Source organism: Branchiostoma belcheri, unplaced genomic scaffold, assembly GCF_001625305.1.
Source record: "Branchiostoma belcheri isolate BF01 breed outbred unplaced genomic scaffold, Haploidv18h27 scaffold20, whole genome shotgun sequence".
In the NCBI taxonomy this organism is placed as follows: Eukaryota; Metazoa; Chordata; class Leptocardii; order Amphioxiformes; family Branchiostomatidae; genus Branchiostoma; species Branchiostoma belcheri.
This window is the reverse complement of record NW_017803491.1, coordinates 3375424-3392045: the sequence shown is the minus strand read 5'-3', so window position 1 is coordinate 3392045 and position 16622 is coordinate 3375424. Positions and strand designations below refer to the sequence as shown.

The following is a 16622-nucleotide window of genomic DNA, read 5'->3' as shown; positions in this document are numbered from 1 at the left end:
ACTTCAAAAGAACACCTGTACAAAGGTTTACATTTGTGCCTATACGTTGTATGTTGACAATATTAATTTAGAAATAACATCAACTGTATCTTGTTGGACATTGTGTAACGTTAGTAAGCATTTGTTTATTTATCAATGTATGAAAATTACTGCTAAGGCTGTTTGTATTACGTATAATCTACAGATACACGAGAATGCTCTTTTTATGCAGAAAACAATGCTTGACCTTGATCAGTGTGTTTGTGTGTACGTGCTTAGACGTGAAAAAACAAGCTGCACGAGCCACACACACTTGTTGCACGTATATGGAAGGTTCTACTGTACCAGAATAGTAGCTAGTCCTTGTCAGCTATTTTGTAGCTCTCTCCAGTGCCATGTTGAGAGTCTTACCTCCAATATCGGCCTCTTATTTACAGGTTGGATGACCCCATGTGACCGCTGCTTTGTGATTGGACAGTTACGTTCTGACGGGACTCTGTGAACGTGCCCCGAAGTATCGAACATAACGTGTATCGCTGAGGTCGTCATCGCCTGGTCCGGCTAACAACATGGGCTGCGGCGCCTCCACCACGGCCGCTCCTAGCGGGACCACAATCGGCACACAGACAGACAGGAGTTTCGTCGCTCGTCAAAAGGACAAGGAAGCCATCGAAGCCTCCAGCGGGGCTGCAAAGCTTCCCCGCCGGCAGCTCCGCCCGCTAGGCCGCGGTCCCGACCTCAACGCCATCGAGGCCGACGCGAGGAAAACTCTACAACCTGCGAACGTCCTTCCTTCTATTAAACACAAAGATGGAACGACTCAGAAGAACCCAGTGCTTCCCCTGTACCATCCACCGTTACCTCAGATACCCAGCGGGCCCAGTCAAGAGGTATCAGTACATTTTTATTTCATATCATGCGTAGCTCTACGTCCGGTACGTTAGTCCGGGATAAGTAGTTCCACCCATTGTGCAGATTTATATAAAATTGTTCTGCTCTAATTATTTACCTGTTTTCTATTATCCACCATCTGTTCTCACCACAAGGTTTTTCTCTATTAACCTTTAATAATTACACCACGACATTTTAATAATATATTTTCCGCTTCTTTCGCCACCTATTTTCAATGACTCAAAGCATACTGTAATATGTCTCCGGCGCGATTTTGAATACTGTTGTTTCCAGTATCAATATTTTTCTTACGTTCTCTAATGATGTGTGTCGAAGTGGCTCAAACGTGTTCGGCGGGAAATGTATTTTGCCAGCAATGTTTGGCATTGTCCGCGGCGTGGAAAGTGTGTGCCAGCTGTTTCTGCAAGGTGGTTCTTTTGTTTGTGTCCGTCTTGAGTAGTCAACAAGACCCTTTCTTGGCAGGTATGTCGAAACCCGAGCGGTCGAAGAACAAAGGAAGAGAAAACAGAGCCAAAGGCAAAGCTGGAGTCTGAACATGCCATGAATACCATGCTATGACCCACATGGAAACTGCTCACCTTGTCCTTAACTATAGCTAAGTCTATTTCGAAGTGCATGTTGAAAAAATAAGTAGGGCTCTACAAACTCTTTGAATTCTGACATATCAAAACATTCACAAATTGAGAGTTAGTTCTTAACGTGTGCGAAGGTGATAATATTCTAGATTACTTTGTACTTTGTGCATTCTGACATGTTAAAACATGTACAACCAAAGAGATTTACAACTTGAGAGTTAATTCTTAACGTTTCTTGCCTACTTATTCTATCACAGGCGACTGGAAGCCAGGGTAAGTCCGTAATCGCCAACGGCACGGAGACGCTCATAGTCATTCCAGACGAGACCTTTGACTCAAGCGATGACGACCTGAGTTCTTTGGACGACAACAATCCAGACGAAGGTTACGGCTACGGTAACGGCACAGAAAAGGTGGGGATCGCTAGTATCGTGGGCACCAAGGCAGCGAATCAGCAAAATGGTGGGAAAGGAAGTAAAGGCAATAGCACCAACGCTTCTCCAACAAAAATGTTCTCCTTGGGTGCGACCGACACTGTGATAACCAGTGACGAGCTTATACGGAATCCAAAGGCTGATCAAAACGCGACAGCGACCAATGGTACCGCTGTGAACGATGCAGGAGCGGCTGCAAAAGCGGGAGAATCATCGACAACAACACAAAGTGCCGCTCAGCAGGTAAACGCACCAAGTGAAAATGGGCCTGTACCTGATAGAAGTGACAACGCCACGAGCAATCCGCCAGAGGACAATACACCTGTTCAAGAGAACAACAACAACCCGTCACCAAAAGGACCCGTGTCTCTTCTTCTACAAAACGGAAACGGGGACACTCTGAAGAAGATTCACGTAGGAGATAACTTCAGCGTGGCGGTTAACATTGTACTACAGACCATGGACCCTACAGGAGTTTTACCAAATAAACCTGTTGACGCCTCTCTTAACAACGTGGCCGAACAAAATGGAGCTTTCAGTGAAAACGGCGTCTCTGTGGGGCAAAATGTTGTAAAGGTTGTAAACAACGATCAACAGGTGGCTGCGGCTAACGCATCTGGAGAACAAAATATGACTGTAGCAGAGAAGAACCTCTTGGAACTAACGGGTAATGAAGAATGTACAGACACTGACAAAACCACAAATAATACAACAGAAGACAACACAAACGTAAGCGGAAGCGATTCTGTCGGTGCAAAGCAGGGTCTTCCCGAAGTTATCGTAACTGATCACGAAGAAGACAGCGAAGAGCAAATTCAGGAGGGAACTACAGAACAGACACTTGAAAAAGAGATGGCAGCTGACTTGAGTGCATCAGGAAAGCAAAGAAGAATGCTTCAACTTCTCCGGGACTTCGACTTGAAGAAAAAGTTAGAGGAACGGATCAGAAACCGCGCGGAAGAACTCGACAGTAAAGCGGACGGGCGATCAAGCAACGGGGACGTGAAGGAGCAGAATCTGTCCAATGAAACGATCGAGAGGAAAATTCCTGAGCCGAACGTCCCACACAGGAAAAAGGCAGCGGTTCTGGGCACAGAGGAGACCTCCCTGTTCAAGCACATAGAAGTACACGCGGTGTACCACGCACTCGAGGTGAGATAAACTTTGATCTATTCATTGAGGTTCTGTGAAGCATCTCTTTAGAAGAATTCCCCCTTAACCTCGTTTATTCCAAGAGTGGCTTGGTAAGCTTTTATCAATAAGTGCTGGTAACGTATTTTACATGATGATGTCACGATCTGTTGAGTCATGTCATACCCCGCTACTATTACATCATAATGGAGTGCCTTATGTCACGACCCTGCATTGGTGGTAACCAATTTTTTTGGCGTATGTTGCTGTGATTATGCATATGTATGATAAAAGCCCTTTGGAATCTTGTCAAGTTGAAGTTGAAAGTTGGAAGTTTTATTAAAAACTAGCAGGCCTAGCCTGAGAAGCCCAAATTGTGTCCTCATGTCATGAATGAAACTTTAAAACCTAGTGATCATAAGACAAAGAGTAACATCATATTCACATGTACATTTACAAGTAAAAACACACCCACACACAATATCATAGGAGATGTATTTCAGAAGTCGCCAATGGCTTGATCTATGCGAAATAAGCATGAATTGTCTTTACTGCTCAACAATCATATGTATAGCATCTAGACGACAATACTTACTAAACGAACTATCCTACAATATCTTCATTTCCACAGCCTCCAAAACCAGCTGACACCTTCTCCACGCTCGTGAGGACCCTCCTCATCCATGACCTCTCTGACCTTGAGAAAGTGCGCATGCTCTTCCACTGGATCACTGCGCAGAATCTACAGGATATGACGTTCGGCGATGACGTAGTTGAAGACTCGCCCCTGGGTTACCTGAAGGCCATCAAGGAGGGGAAAGGAAACTGCGCCAAGCTCTTCGAACAGCTCTGCTGGTATGTTCTCTCATTCTCTTTGCACATAACATAAATATGTCAGTATCATATTGGCAGAAGACGTCAACCAATCAGAAGTCCCTATTTCGTTGTATTTCTCTGTTACGACCAGTATGAGGTTAGCTCTTTAGTGAGCTAAAACTGGAAGAGATTGAGATCAATTTCATTTCCTTCCTTCCTTCCTTCCTTCCTTCCTTCCTTCCTTCCTTCCTTCCTTCCTTCCTTCCTTCCTTCCTTCCTTCCTTCCTTCCTTCCTTTCCTCACCTTCCTTTCTCTTTTATATTGGCCAGGACGTCATGATCATAACCTTACCAGTGATTATCATATCACACAAACACCGTGGTGTTAAATCCCATAAACACCGCAACCCATGTGACCCCAGATTGAACACGCGTTCTGTTCAAATCCCCGCCGATGATGACATCAAATTGAACACGTTAAACGACGATAAGGACATATTGTACACGATACATTTTGTTTAGTTTACAAAATCTGACATGCCATATAGTAGTACCCCGCATGTCTCTCGGTGTGACAAGGCCTTCATGAAATGTACCAATTCTTGCCTAACTTATTTTACTATTTGTTGTATTATACAGTAAAGGACGTCAGAGGTTTCTTAGTCTTAGTTTCTTAATCGTTTGATTCAGCACGATGCTTTATTTTCTCCTAGTGCTGCAGGTTTGAAATGCCATGTGATCAAAGGGTACAAGAAGGGTGACGACTGTCTGCCGGACCATAATTTCCAGGAACATCGGAAGGATCACCGCGGCACGTGGAACGCCGTGATGGTGGACGAGGAGTGGCGGCTGGTCGACTGTCACTGGGCGGCACGCGGCGTCAGGGCTATAGGTACGTTTTGTACATGTTATTTTTTATTCAGTATTACAGTATTCACTTGTTTGTCCGTGTGTTTGTAGCAGAGAGGGTTGCAGGGAGAGAAGGTAAATTTTGGTTACAGTAGATTGACAGGGAGGTCAAGTCTGAGGGTGATTAGGCGAGCGGGAGTAAAAGGACGGTATATAGAGGAGTTCAGGAAGTGATGGGCTGTTTAGGCCACACCAAGTAAATTTTATGGATGACGTCCTTTGGAGACCCTAAATCTAATGCGAGAGGGCGGAGAAAAAACAAGAAGGGCCCTAAAAAACAAGATGCCTAGATTAGAACTATACTAAGAGACAATGTTAGGACACAAATTGAATGAGGTGACACAGTGTAACAAGCAAGAAGTCTTTTATTCATCATCAAAACAGCAATAAATCAGGTGGAACAGCAGTTGTCGTCTTGTGCTTTGGGGAGATAGATGGAGCGGTCAGCAAGTTTCTTCAAATGTGGCAGCATGTACCAAACTGAATTCCTAATTGAAGTCATGATTTCCTTACTTGATGCTTCATAAGCTTTGGTCCGTACAAACATAGTATTTGCGGCACTGTCGTGACTCTGGTCATAGTTACAGGAAGCGGAATTTCTTGGGTTTTTTTCTAGGAACAGGCCAAAATCAATGCGCGCGCGGACGTCATCCATAAAATTTACTTGGTGTGGCCTTATAATACCCGATTAGATTACGTCATACAGCCCCTCCAAATTAAGTTGACATATATTCCCGTAATTATAATAAACTAAAACTCTTCCTGTACGTAGGTCTAAAATCTTGTTTCTAAGATACATGACTTATAATATCCATGTATTTGCAATTCATATAGCTAGTAACTGTTTAAGGGTATGCATGCCCATAGTCATTACTATTGTGTTACTCAACATGTTTCTGTATATAGTAGATGTTAGCTTTAATTACATTACAAATTGTTTTGCTCTGTTGTAGAAGAAAATGGCGGGCCCATTGAGAACGTCAATGATGTCTACAAGTACGAAGAGTTCTACTTCCTCACCGACCCCGAGGACCTGATCGACACTCACTTCCCAGACTGTCCTGAGTGGCAGCTGCTGGAAAAGTACCTGACGATCACACAGTTCCAGTCGCGTGTCAAACGCTGGCCCATGTTTCACCAACTCGGGCTCAAACTGAAGAGCCACCGCGCGGTTGTGGTCATCACTGCAGGTGACTGCGTGGAACTGTGCCTTGGCTTTTCAAAGGAGAAACGCAAGGATTTTAGGATTGTGTATCAACTTAAGACAAGGGAGGGAGGTAATGAAGTAGATGGCGTCAATTTGAACCGATACGTGTTGCAAGAGACATGGGACAGCAATGAAAACTTCACAGTTGACGTGCCAAAATCGGGCTCTTATGTTTTGGACATCTACGGAAAACCCTGTGCAGAAGTGCCAGGTAATGACGTAAAAGTTTGTCAGTACATGATCGTTTGCGACACAGAAAAGCACACAAGCATGCCCTTTCCAGAACACACGTCGACTTGGGGTCCTGGAAAAGTATTGGTTAGCAGCGGGATTTTCCCCGTGTCACACGCACGCGCAGTCGTGAGATCCCAAGGTCAAGTTGTACTGACCTTTCAAAGCAACCGCCATCTTGAATTCAGACACAGACTGTACATGCAGACATTTGACGAAAAGGGGCTCGAAGATTTGGTCGTACACTCTATCGCCAATAACAAAATTTCATTCTATGTAAGAACCCCAACCAAAGGCAAATACGGGCTAATTATATTTGCTAAAGATCCAAGTGATGGCACTTTGAGACCGGTATATTCCTATGTCATTATCTGTGATAAAGAACCAAACAGTTTCACACCATTTCCGTTGGTCCAAGATGGCCAGTTCGGCACAAGGCAACCATACTTCTCCGAATCTGGGCTCATCGAAAACGAAAACGCGTCCTATTTCTTAACGTCGGAAAATAATGGCGAGGTCGAGGTACAGCTTGAAAACCCCTATCAGAAGCAGATCATGTCTTCACTGTCCATACGAACTGACAATGGCACTGAGAAATGCGATCGGTACACTCTGACACAGGCTTTAGGTGAGAAAACTGTTATTTTGGTGCATCTACCTCAGGTGGGCGAGTACGCCCTGCAGTTATTTGCAAGAGACTCTCAGGGACAGAAACGAAACGTTGTGAACTACTGCATCAGCTGTAATGTGGCAAAGGAGGACTGTAAACCTTTCCCCTGTCATAATGACAACACTTGGGGTCCCGTGTACCCCACTTTCTCTAACCTCGGCTTGGCGTTGGACGTTCCACAACGCCCTTATCTCATAAGCAGGTCGGGCAAATATAACGTGAGTCTGGCCATGACGCAGCCGCTGATGCTACGGCATCATTTCTTCCACTGCGCCGACGAAACCAGAGAGAACATGGACGACTTCGCCTTTTGCGAGACGATAAAACACAAGGCGACCATCACGACTTGTTTCCCAAAAGCAGGAGACTACTGTCTGGAAATCTACGGCACAACCTTTCCTCCTTCCGACAATGACCTTCCCCTCGTGGCGACATTCTTCATGAGGTGCCTGCACCCCTTAGAAACCGGCTGTAAGACTTTCCCCCAAATCATCGGAAGGATGTGGGGACCCGGATGTTGTCTGTACGAGCCATTGGCGGGAGTCTTGTCACGTGATAGGGAGGTGACGTTTAGAGTAGATGTCCCGGATGCTGATGACGTAGTTTTGAAGAGTGCGGATTCCGTGACAGACATGTGCAAGGACCAATCAGGGACATGGACGTGCAGCTACACACCTAGCAAAACGGAGACTTCGCTTTTGTTACTGGGAAAGTTTGACAAGAATGTGAATAGATATGTCGGGTTACTAGAGTTTAAACTCGACAACTGAGAGCAAGCTACATCAGCAGTTGATCAATATTGACAATAACCATGCTTGGAACTGTATGATGGAAGAGAACAATAAATCTAATTTTTTATTGACCACATTCACCTTCTCTGAATGTTTATCTGTTTCTTTCGTACTGCGAAAAAGTTCCCTTTTTAACTAGATTTGACAAAAATAGATTATTTTTGTTGCAAACTAACTTTAGCCTTAACTGGTTGTTGACATGGTTTTGCAGATGCCACAGTTCTAACTTATCGGCAAGTAGAAAACAATAGAAGATGGCCATGGTTGCTACTGTACATGTACAGAACTGTACATCTACATGTACATGTAAATGTTACAGTTAGTCCATTTCAGATCAGTGGCGACATTAATATTTACAAGTAGATACAGTAGGTTTCTTGTACTTACAAAAGACTCATCAACTTTAGGCAGACGTTGTTAGGCAAAAACAAGGTTCTAAAGATTCAATTTCCAAGTAACGACAACAGAGCTCATCATTATAATGACGATGCAGTTCGAAGCGCTGCGAAAGAATTGGCTAAAATGTGACACGGCAGAGACTGCATGGTATAAGATAGATATATGTTCTAGACCTGGCGTAAATATATTTGCATAAGCTGTCCTACTTTTCTAACTGTTGTATATTTTTGTCAGAACTCTGCTAAACACTTGCTTGGCCATCTGGGAAGAGCTGCGCCTGCGCGTTCTGTTCTCCATCATTTTGCGCCTGCGCACTTCCCGGCACAGTTCCTCAATGGCTTCCGAGATGACGCCGTCGCCTAGCAACGCGGACCCCTCAAAATATCCACACGACAACTCCTGTGCGAGTTTTTCCCCCTCGTCCGTGGTGATACATCTCTCGTGGTTCAGGTCCATTTTGTTGGCCAGTATGACGGCGGTGACGTTGCGAGGTTTCTTCGCCTCGTCCAGAAACTCTTTCATCCTGCCGACGTCATGGAAGCTCTGCTTATCAGTCACGCTGTAGACCAATAGGAAGCCGTCACCCCATCTCACGTGACCCTCCCACTGTCGGCGGTTGTCCTGTATGTAAATTATTCGAAAATTGATGAATTTCAATCTAAGTACGTACACTTTCAAAGCTAGATTACCATATCGTTAATCTACTCCGACCAAGAACGATAATATTCATAAGACCATATGATACTAGTACTCCGACATTTCCAGGTGAATAAAATATTTGCTGTTGTTAAATAATTAGTTAACTGGGGGGGGGGGACTTTTTGCCATCCGTAATTCGTGACCATTGCATGTCCAAATCATGAGATATCAAGACCGGAAGTTCTGCTGCAGTACCGTAACAAACAGCCAGGTGGCCAAAAATCTAATCATTTTGAGGGTCTCATCAAAACCTACCTACCTACATGTACCAAGTTTAAATTTCATGACAATCATCCATAGATTTTTGAGTTGTCGCACTAAAGAAAATACAAACATGTACACACCACCGCTACCAAACAATACACTCTCACCCCATATAGCTGGCCCGCCGTGTCAAAAATTTCCATGGAGACGACGTCATCGTCCACCAACGTCTGGTGTTTGTATGAAAATTCTGTGAAGGGAGAAACAAAATGGATTACGACAGGATAATGACCCCCAAAAAATAGACCATGCGTTTCAATACCATGCTGTTGGTTGATGATCACTAGCATCGGTGCATTGCTGACCAAAAGTGTAATATGGCACAATATCGCTAGATGTCGCCAGCTCACGTCTTTAGTTGTGTGCTCTCTTGTTTTTACAGACCCCAGAACGAATCGGACCTGCAACTGCAACACAAACCGCTACTTTGGTGGATAGATATAACCGATGGGTTAGTTCGATTCTCAGCACTACGTAAAGTATACATCCTTCAAATCAAATGCATATTAATAGTACACGCAATAGGGGATTTTGAAAACATATTGAGTATCATTTCTTACACCGGCCATACAACGTTTAACACTGGGTGGTCGATGGGAGAATTAGCCTCGTTTACATTACACGCGTGCACAGTGTTACACAAACCCTTGTGTACCCGTCAGCCCGGTAACGGACCCAAATCCCCGCAGTAGCGCACAGTTCAGCCGGTAAAGCCTTAAAACAAACACCGTGCTGGGCGGTGGGCGTTCGTGGGTTAGGCCAAGTCACCGTGGAGAATTGGCCATTTGCCGAACACAAGAAGCTATTTTTACTTCAAAGTATATAGTCCATTGCCCGTGGTGTAGCGTGGGTTATCACTAGGGGTAATGGAGTAACAATCATATGCCCCCTCACCTATATCTTTAGAGGAATAACGTTATATCTTTAAAGGCATCCAGTGCAGTTTTTTGGGCTTGAAAACCTGATTTTTCAAAGTCAATATTCTAGTCACTTATCTACATACTGAGTTGAAACCACACTATCCCAATGTATATTGACCTTCAAAGAACAAAAATACCCCACATTCTGACAGAAAATGGTTACTGGAAGGGCCCTGGGCTGATTTTTAGGGTACCACCCATAAAATAAAGGACTCATCTTGAGGCTTGTTTCTGCAGTTTTAAATACCCAAAGTATGAAATACTGATTGAAATATGCTAATTTGAAGCAGTATGTGTCAATATCATAAAGATTGCCTTATTCAGAATAGTTCAAGTTTTGCTGCTCTGAAATCGCATTGAATCACTGAATTACATGGAATAGTCTAACTCTGATTGCAACATTCACTAAGCGTGGTGTAGTAAGTTATACGACAGCAGTGATATAGCTGCTACGTTTTTGACACCCTATTTTTACTGTCAGTAGACTTGACTCAGATTTCCTTACACCGGTCAAGGTCAAAATGTCAAGTCTTCATGTGTTTGTCTTGTACTTGAGAGGGAGACAAGCAGTCCCGTCACTTATCACACAATGGGGTTGTATATACTACAGGTGAACAGTCTACTCATTTGAAGGCGATAAGTTTATGATACCAATATATATCGCATATAAATCAAATGGCCTGGGGTTCAAAACAAGATGTTGGTACGTAACTTACCCAAAGTTGGGTCATACTCCCAGATAAACCTCCGTGTTAGATATCGCACCACCAAAGCTGGAATATGAAAGAGAAAAAATAGATATATTGGTTTCTTCAAGGTATGCTGCTGCATATGTGGACTGTTAACGACGCTAGAAAAATTGGTAGGAAGTTGGGCAATGGCAACCTCTTTCTCCTGAATACTTATAATGTACTAAAATGAGCGATTTGCCTTTTGAAAATTTGACTGCATAGTTAGATACATTTCAGGCACAGGTTACATTCAAGCTTCTACTAATAGTACTATACTACCTAAAGTAGTGTCAATCACAGAGGTTTTGGCACTACAGCCACATATACACTACAAGAACGGCCACTATGCCCCCTTTCCCCATATCCTCCACACACTGACAGATACACCGCACGATTTACAGTCTTCCCATTGTGAGCCACACATGTCAGTCCAGCCGTCCAGATGTTCTGTACTGACAGATAAACAACCTCCTCCTCACACACGGCCTGTCCTGTTTGAACGGCTGAACCTCGGCAAACGTGTCGGGTGTAACGTTTCCTTGTGGTGGTAAATTTCTAAGTACTGGCTCTGCTCCTTTAGTCTGGTATAACTTCGCTTGCCTAGTCTCTTTTGCTCTATCCGCGAAGAGATTTGGCAGCTCTATTAGGCTTGGATACCAGGCTACCGCCTTGTACGGTCAAAAGTAAAAAACTAAATTCTACTATTCAGAAGAAGAAGATGAAGTTGGGCGTAACTCGTTCTTCGATGATGCCGCAAGGAAGTTTCAAGTTTTGACGTCCAGCATCCTCTTTCCCTACAACTGAATGGAGGAGGGGGGGGGGGGTACAATACACCCCCTACAAAATCTAGACGTAGCCATGCCGATCTTGAAATAGCGAGAACATCATCTCCTCTAGAACACCCTCCATCTCCAATCCACCAAATTGAAAGATTTCTAGTCTCTAACAGATTTATTTCATAAAAGAAGTTATTCGCGGGGTGAATGACTGATAAGGTGGTACTATCTATCGTCCCAGTAATCTTGAATTAGACCAGAATTAGAAGCAGCGGTGGAATGTATTTTACGACTTTAGCTTCTTTCTCTCGGGAACTCTCTGGCCTTGTTCTTTTATCTCCACATGTTATCAAACAGCCGACCACAACATGACGCTAAACGCGTGGCCACTTCACACTCCTCCACACTAATGTTGACCTGAAATCCTGACGTTGTCGCGATGTCGGTCACGACAAAATGTTGTGATAAAGAAGCATTCCGAGGTCTTTCAAGTACCATAACTGGAAAGTGTAAAAGTAAGTAGCTTTGAGTGTTGTATTAAACCTGGGCTGATAGTGCTTTGAGCCTCTCCAGATTGTAATACAGTTACAGATGCCGTGCCATACTGTTTGTTTCTTAGGAATAGATCTAGGCCATTTCTGTGACTGTATACCTCTGTGTTTTATACAAACCATCAGTTTAGAAGCTCCCAAATGCAAATTTTCTTTCTTATTGCGAAGAAGGGTTTCAAATAGTTTAGAATATCAAGAAAAAAATGGCCCACCTGATTTACCGACGCCCATCCTTCCCATGACCACTAGCTTCACATCCGGGACTTTAGCACCAGATGCCGAGCGCTGATGATTGTTCATCATTCACGGCTTGGGAGGAGGAAGGCGATAATAAAAGTCTCCAAATATCTCCGAGACGTTGTTCTTTACTCTTCAGACGAAAACTGAAGGTCTTTAATCCATTGTGTCGAAATGTTGGCAGGAAACCGGTAGAGAGTGGTTGTCATGGTTCTTGAAAGTGGATAATCTCCTGTATGAAGAGAAATATTTATGTTACGGAAGAACATTGAATTTCATATTCTTGGTACCATTTCAAAATTTTGATGTTGTTATAAGCTTTAATTTCTGAAAGACACCGACCCTCTCTTGAGCAACTGCTCAGTCGGACTATCAGTGTCTGAACAATATATCAATTGAAAGGATCGACCATATAAAAACATCCATGTACTGTACATGTAGACAGAAAGGTTCCTTGGTATGTGTGTCTTACAGTTACTTGTTTCAGGAAATGCTAGATTGGCTACTTCTTCCGATTGGAAAGAGAGCTCTCCTCACCTCCAGCCCTCCCTAAAACGTTCCGGTGACCCCTCCCCCACTTTTCTTTCAGTTCAAATTTACAAGAGGCCCAGTTGAATGATGCAGTTGACACAAGAAAACCCTTTTGTCAACAAACGTCTTGGAGTAAAAATACATGTTCAAGATTCCTCGGTGTGTGGGGCCTGAAACCTAACCGAGAGCGGGTCATCACGCTCATCAAATCACCCGTGAAATTTGCCAAAAATATCACTGTGAGTTCGAGAAGTGACATAGAAAAGCATTTCTTTCTGTTCAGTTGTAAAAACGACGGTTTCCCCAGGCTTTCTTAGATCTCACGGTCATGGTCTCAGGTTTTGCATAAAGGATCCTTATCAGTGTGGTGGCTTGGATGAGCCGGGCAGTTGTGGGAGAAATATTGTTGTTTCAAGGGGAAATATTGCTGTCTAGGTAAAGCTGAATTTTCGTCTACGGAAAGAGTAATAAGACAGCAAGTTGGGCAATAGAGTGGGAGGAGTACTGTATATAATGTGACTGAAAGAAGTGGGCATGGACTGGGGGAGGGGATACTTACCGTATGTGTACAGTAAATTTCCAGCCACCACGACAAGGTGTAACACAAGTCTGGCCCGTACATGCTAAATATTACACTTGGTGAATCCCAGCTGCAGAAATTCACCATGAAAACATTTTCTATTTCTCGAAATGCTGAGGGCCTGCCATTTTTTTTATTTACCTAGTAGGGTTTTAAAACCCGACGAGAAAACTGCAATTCGTCCCTAGGCTCACGGTCTCTTAATGCTGTTTGCTCAACAGAACGGACTATCTGTAAATGGCAAAAGTATAAGACAAATTCTCTTAGGAGGAATTTAGATTTGTTTTTAGGAATGGATTCACTGTGCAGAAAGACAACAGTTATAGACAAAAGGGCTGCTACCTAGAAGTATCTGGGGCACGCATGTGTACACATCGCAGAAACTGGCTTCCGGTTCAAGCTTCCTTAAGAGCACCAGTAAGGCACCACTGCGTAGGCGATGCCCCGGGTCTTAAGAACTTAAACAAGCGTGGAAAGTGTTCCTTCACAGCACAGGTGCACAACTAACTAGACTTTACTTACCGCACTATTTCTTGGAACTTGGCATCGCTTCAGGTAGGAGTATACACGGTGGCGCAATCAGTTTGAAGAGACAGGGACGGCTGGTAAGGTTTGGAGTGGAGTGGAGTACTGCACACTGGGGAGTGATAGGACCAACAAGTCTGGCGAGTCCAGAAACACGGCCCTGTACAAACAGTGCTATACGACCCCGGCGCTTGACAGTGGCGTGTTAAGAGGATGCCATCTGACCCGCTGTAGACACTTCACAATTTCTCGTCTGTCGTTAAACTTTTTAAGGAGGTTTTTGGTGTTTTAATGCAGGGACGGTACGTTGTGTAAAGCTGGAGTTAGAATTTTAAGACGGGCCCCGGCTTTTAATGAACGAAAAAGAAAAAAAAATGTCATATCAAGAATATGCATCAATTATGCTTATGATTATGTTTTATATTTTATATCAAACTTTTCTCGCAAACTGACAGGCCGGGCCCGGTTTGGACATATGAACCTATCATTAGACTGTGGTCAGTACTGCTCACAATTGATAAGCCACAATCTCGGAAAATAAGTTGATATCGTCATAAGGAATGCACGATAGGGTAGACAGATTGCCCTTTGTTTAACTGCAGTTGACATTCACAGAAGTATGCAGGACTTTTCACTACATCTTATAGACTAAGTCAAATTTTTCGTTTTCATAAGTTTTTATCCGACTTTTGTTCTAGAGCACGTTTGTTTCAAACCCCAGTCCGATTGCCGTTATGTTAAAATCAATACCGTGATAGAAATCTCTCGAGGTTTGTACCAAATATTTGATCCCAGATTACCGAGTACAATCGAAAACTCTGCTGTCGCGAACACAACAGGCCCTTTCAGACAAAGAAAACATGACCTGGATATAGCCGTGTTGATCTACGCTATTAATGTCAATATCATAAAGATTGATAATCTCAGTTCGTGTAGGATACGGTGGTATGTGGCGTTTGATAGACAGCTTATAGCTTTCTGGGGGGCCTAGGGGAGTTTGACTAATGGATCATTACTGGACATAGGGTAGAAAGGGCCCTGGGAAAACAGGAAAGACTGTTTTGGACAGGTAGCAGCCTTCACAGTAGCCTTCATAGCATGTCAAAAACTGGGGGTTTGGGGGTCTTCAGGGTCTTAAGGAGCTTTTATGTGCTATTTTTGATTGCATATAGACAACATAGCCGTTGTACCATAGCTGGCCTGGTTGAATTACCCCCGTTTTTTTAGATCTAGGCTAATCAGAAAACAGCCGAAGACCACCAAACCCCCAGTTCTGTAAGCCTGCTACGGAGACTACCTTCGCAGCGTTATCAAATCGTTAGTCTCCACCAGGCCTTCCTAAGGTGTTATGGATAGTAATAATAGGGCAAAAATAGGGTGACTAATTGGCCAGAGAAGTTTCGGTAAGGGTAACATTTTCCAGGGCGACACTAAATTCCATAGGCAAATTATTCTCACAGTAGCCAGCGAAGTTAGTCTGTTAGAGACTACAATTCCACTAGGTGCATGGAAACAGTATGATGAGATACAAAAACCATATATATGCAACGACTGATATTTCTTTTTTCCCTCCCCATCCATACTGGCCCGTCCCTATTTTGTCATGTCGTACATGTACGTCAGAGGTAAAATTACATTGTCGTCGTGCCGCATTTTATGTTGGCTATAAAAGGTTACCACTCGAGCCTGTACTTCAGCTTTAGAGAGCGCTGACGTTGATTGTCATAGCCCAAACACCGTGACAGTCTATATATAGTTCGTGCAGAATGATGAACCTCTTCTTACACAGAATAAGTCAGAGCAACAAGACCAGCAAAACCATGTACCTACCAAATCACATAAAACATCAAGCTATTAGAACAATAAAGGTACTAGATAGACGTGGCTATACTTCATAGAGCTCATTTTTCTCGCAAACTTGTAGGTTTTGCAAATGAATCGGGCTGAATTTAGTTGACTCCTTTGCCCTGTGTTCTCTATATTATATATCAGGTATAAGAGAAGACAGCAAAGAGCGACAACGGACGAGCCTACGTACCTTATCACGCAAACACAACAGTTTCACACGCGCTCGCTACCTTCATGACCACAGCCTCTGATGGGCGTAACACAAACAACGTCTGCATTTACACGCACATAAAACACGTCAACTCAGGCTCGATGCAAATAAACTAACGGCCCGGTTAAAGGGGGGTTGCGTCAACACGGCCAAATTAATGACCCACCAAACAAATCGTGAATCAGTTAACACCGGTCAGCTCTTCAGGTAATATGTTGGCGATTACAGCCAGATGACCGCCCGGTCAGCGATTTAAACGAACTGTACGTGTATGTGCATGTTTGCCCTTGTATGGTAAGGGTTCCAAGTGATAGGAGATCATCATGTATACATTTTGTACGCTTATGTCGAACACGATTTGGGGACACTGGGGCCAAATTTTGACCACTGCGTATTGCTGAATTTGTTGGCCATGGATTCAGCAAAGAAAACGTTCTTCCTTTCTATACGTCGATTATTTCCATATCAATTTTGTTAGGTTTTTCCTTTTGTTTTCATTTAAGAATGAAGGACGAAATTAGTCTGAGCCCTGTTGTATCCAGAACCTTGCTCAGGCACGGGTTTGGATAGTCCATGCGTATCCAGAATTGTGCCTGGGGCAAATCTGCGTTCTTGGGTACGCGGAGACTATCCACAACCGTGCTTGATCCTAACACTCACCAATTTTGGCATTTTAAAAACTAGATAGGCACGGTT

At 43.6% G+C, this 16622-nt stretch overlaps 2 protein-coding genes across 2 annotated transcripts; one reads left to right on the top strand and one right to left on the bottom strand.

Moving 5' to 3' along the window:
* Positions 1-340: 340 nt before the first annotated feature.
* On the top strand, positions 341-7633 carry LOC109469226. The gene is made up of 5 exons (XM_019767687.1): positions 341-869; positions 1724-3052; positions 3663-3886; positions 4560-4738; positions 5709-7633. Exons 1-5 carry the CDS (start codon positions 549-551, stop codon positions 7631-7633), a joined length of 3978 nt encoding a protein of 1325 aa, XP_019623246.1. The 5' UTR covers positions 341-548.
* A 290-nt stretch (positions 7634-7923) lies between these two features.
* Positions 7924-13964, bottom strand: LOC109469153 (ras-related and estrogen-regulated growth inhibitor-like). The gene is made up of 5 exons (XM_019767559.1): positions 13865-13964; positions 12207-12463; positions 10653-10709; positions 9124-9206; positions 7924-8674 (listed from the first exon to the last, which is right to left on the bottom strand). Exons 2-5 carry the CDS (start codon positions 12295-12297, stop codon positions 8264-8266), a joined length of 642 nt encoding a protein of 213 aa, XP_019623118.1. The 5' UTR covers positions 12298-12463; positions 13865-13964; the 3' UTR covers positions 7924-8263.
* Between the last annotated feature and the right edge of the window lie 2658 nt (positions 13965-16622).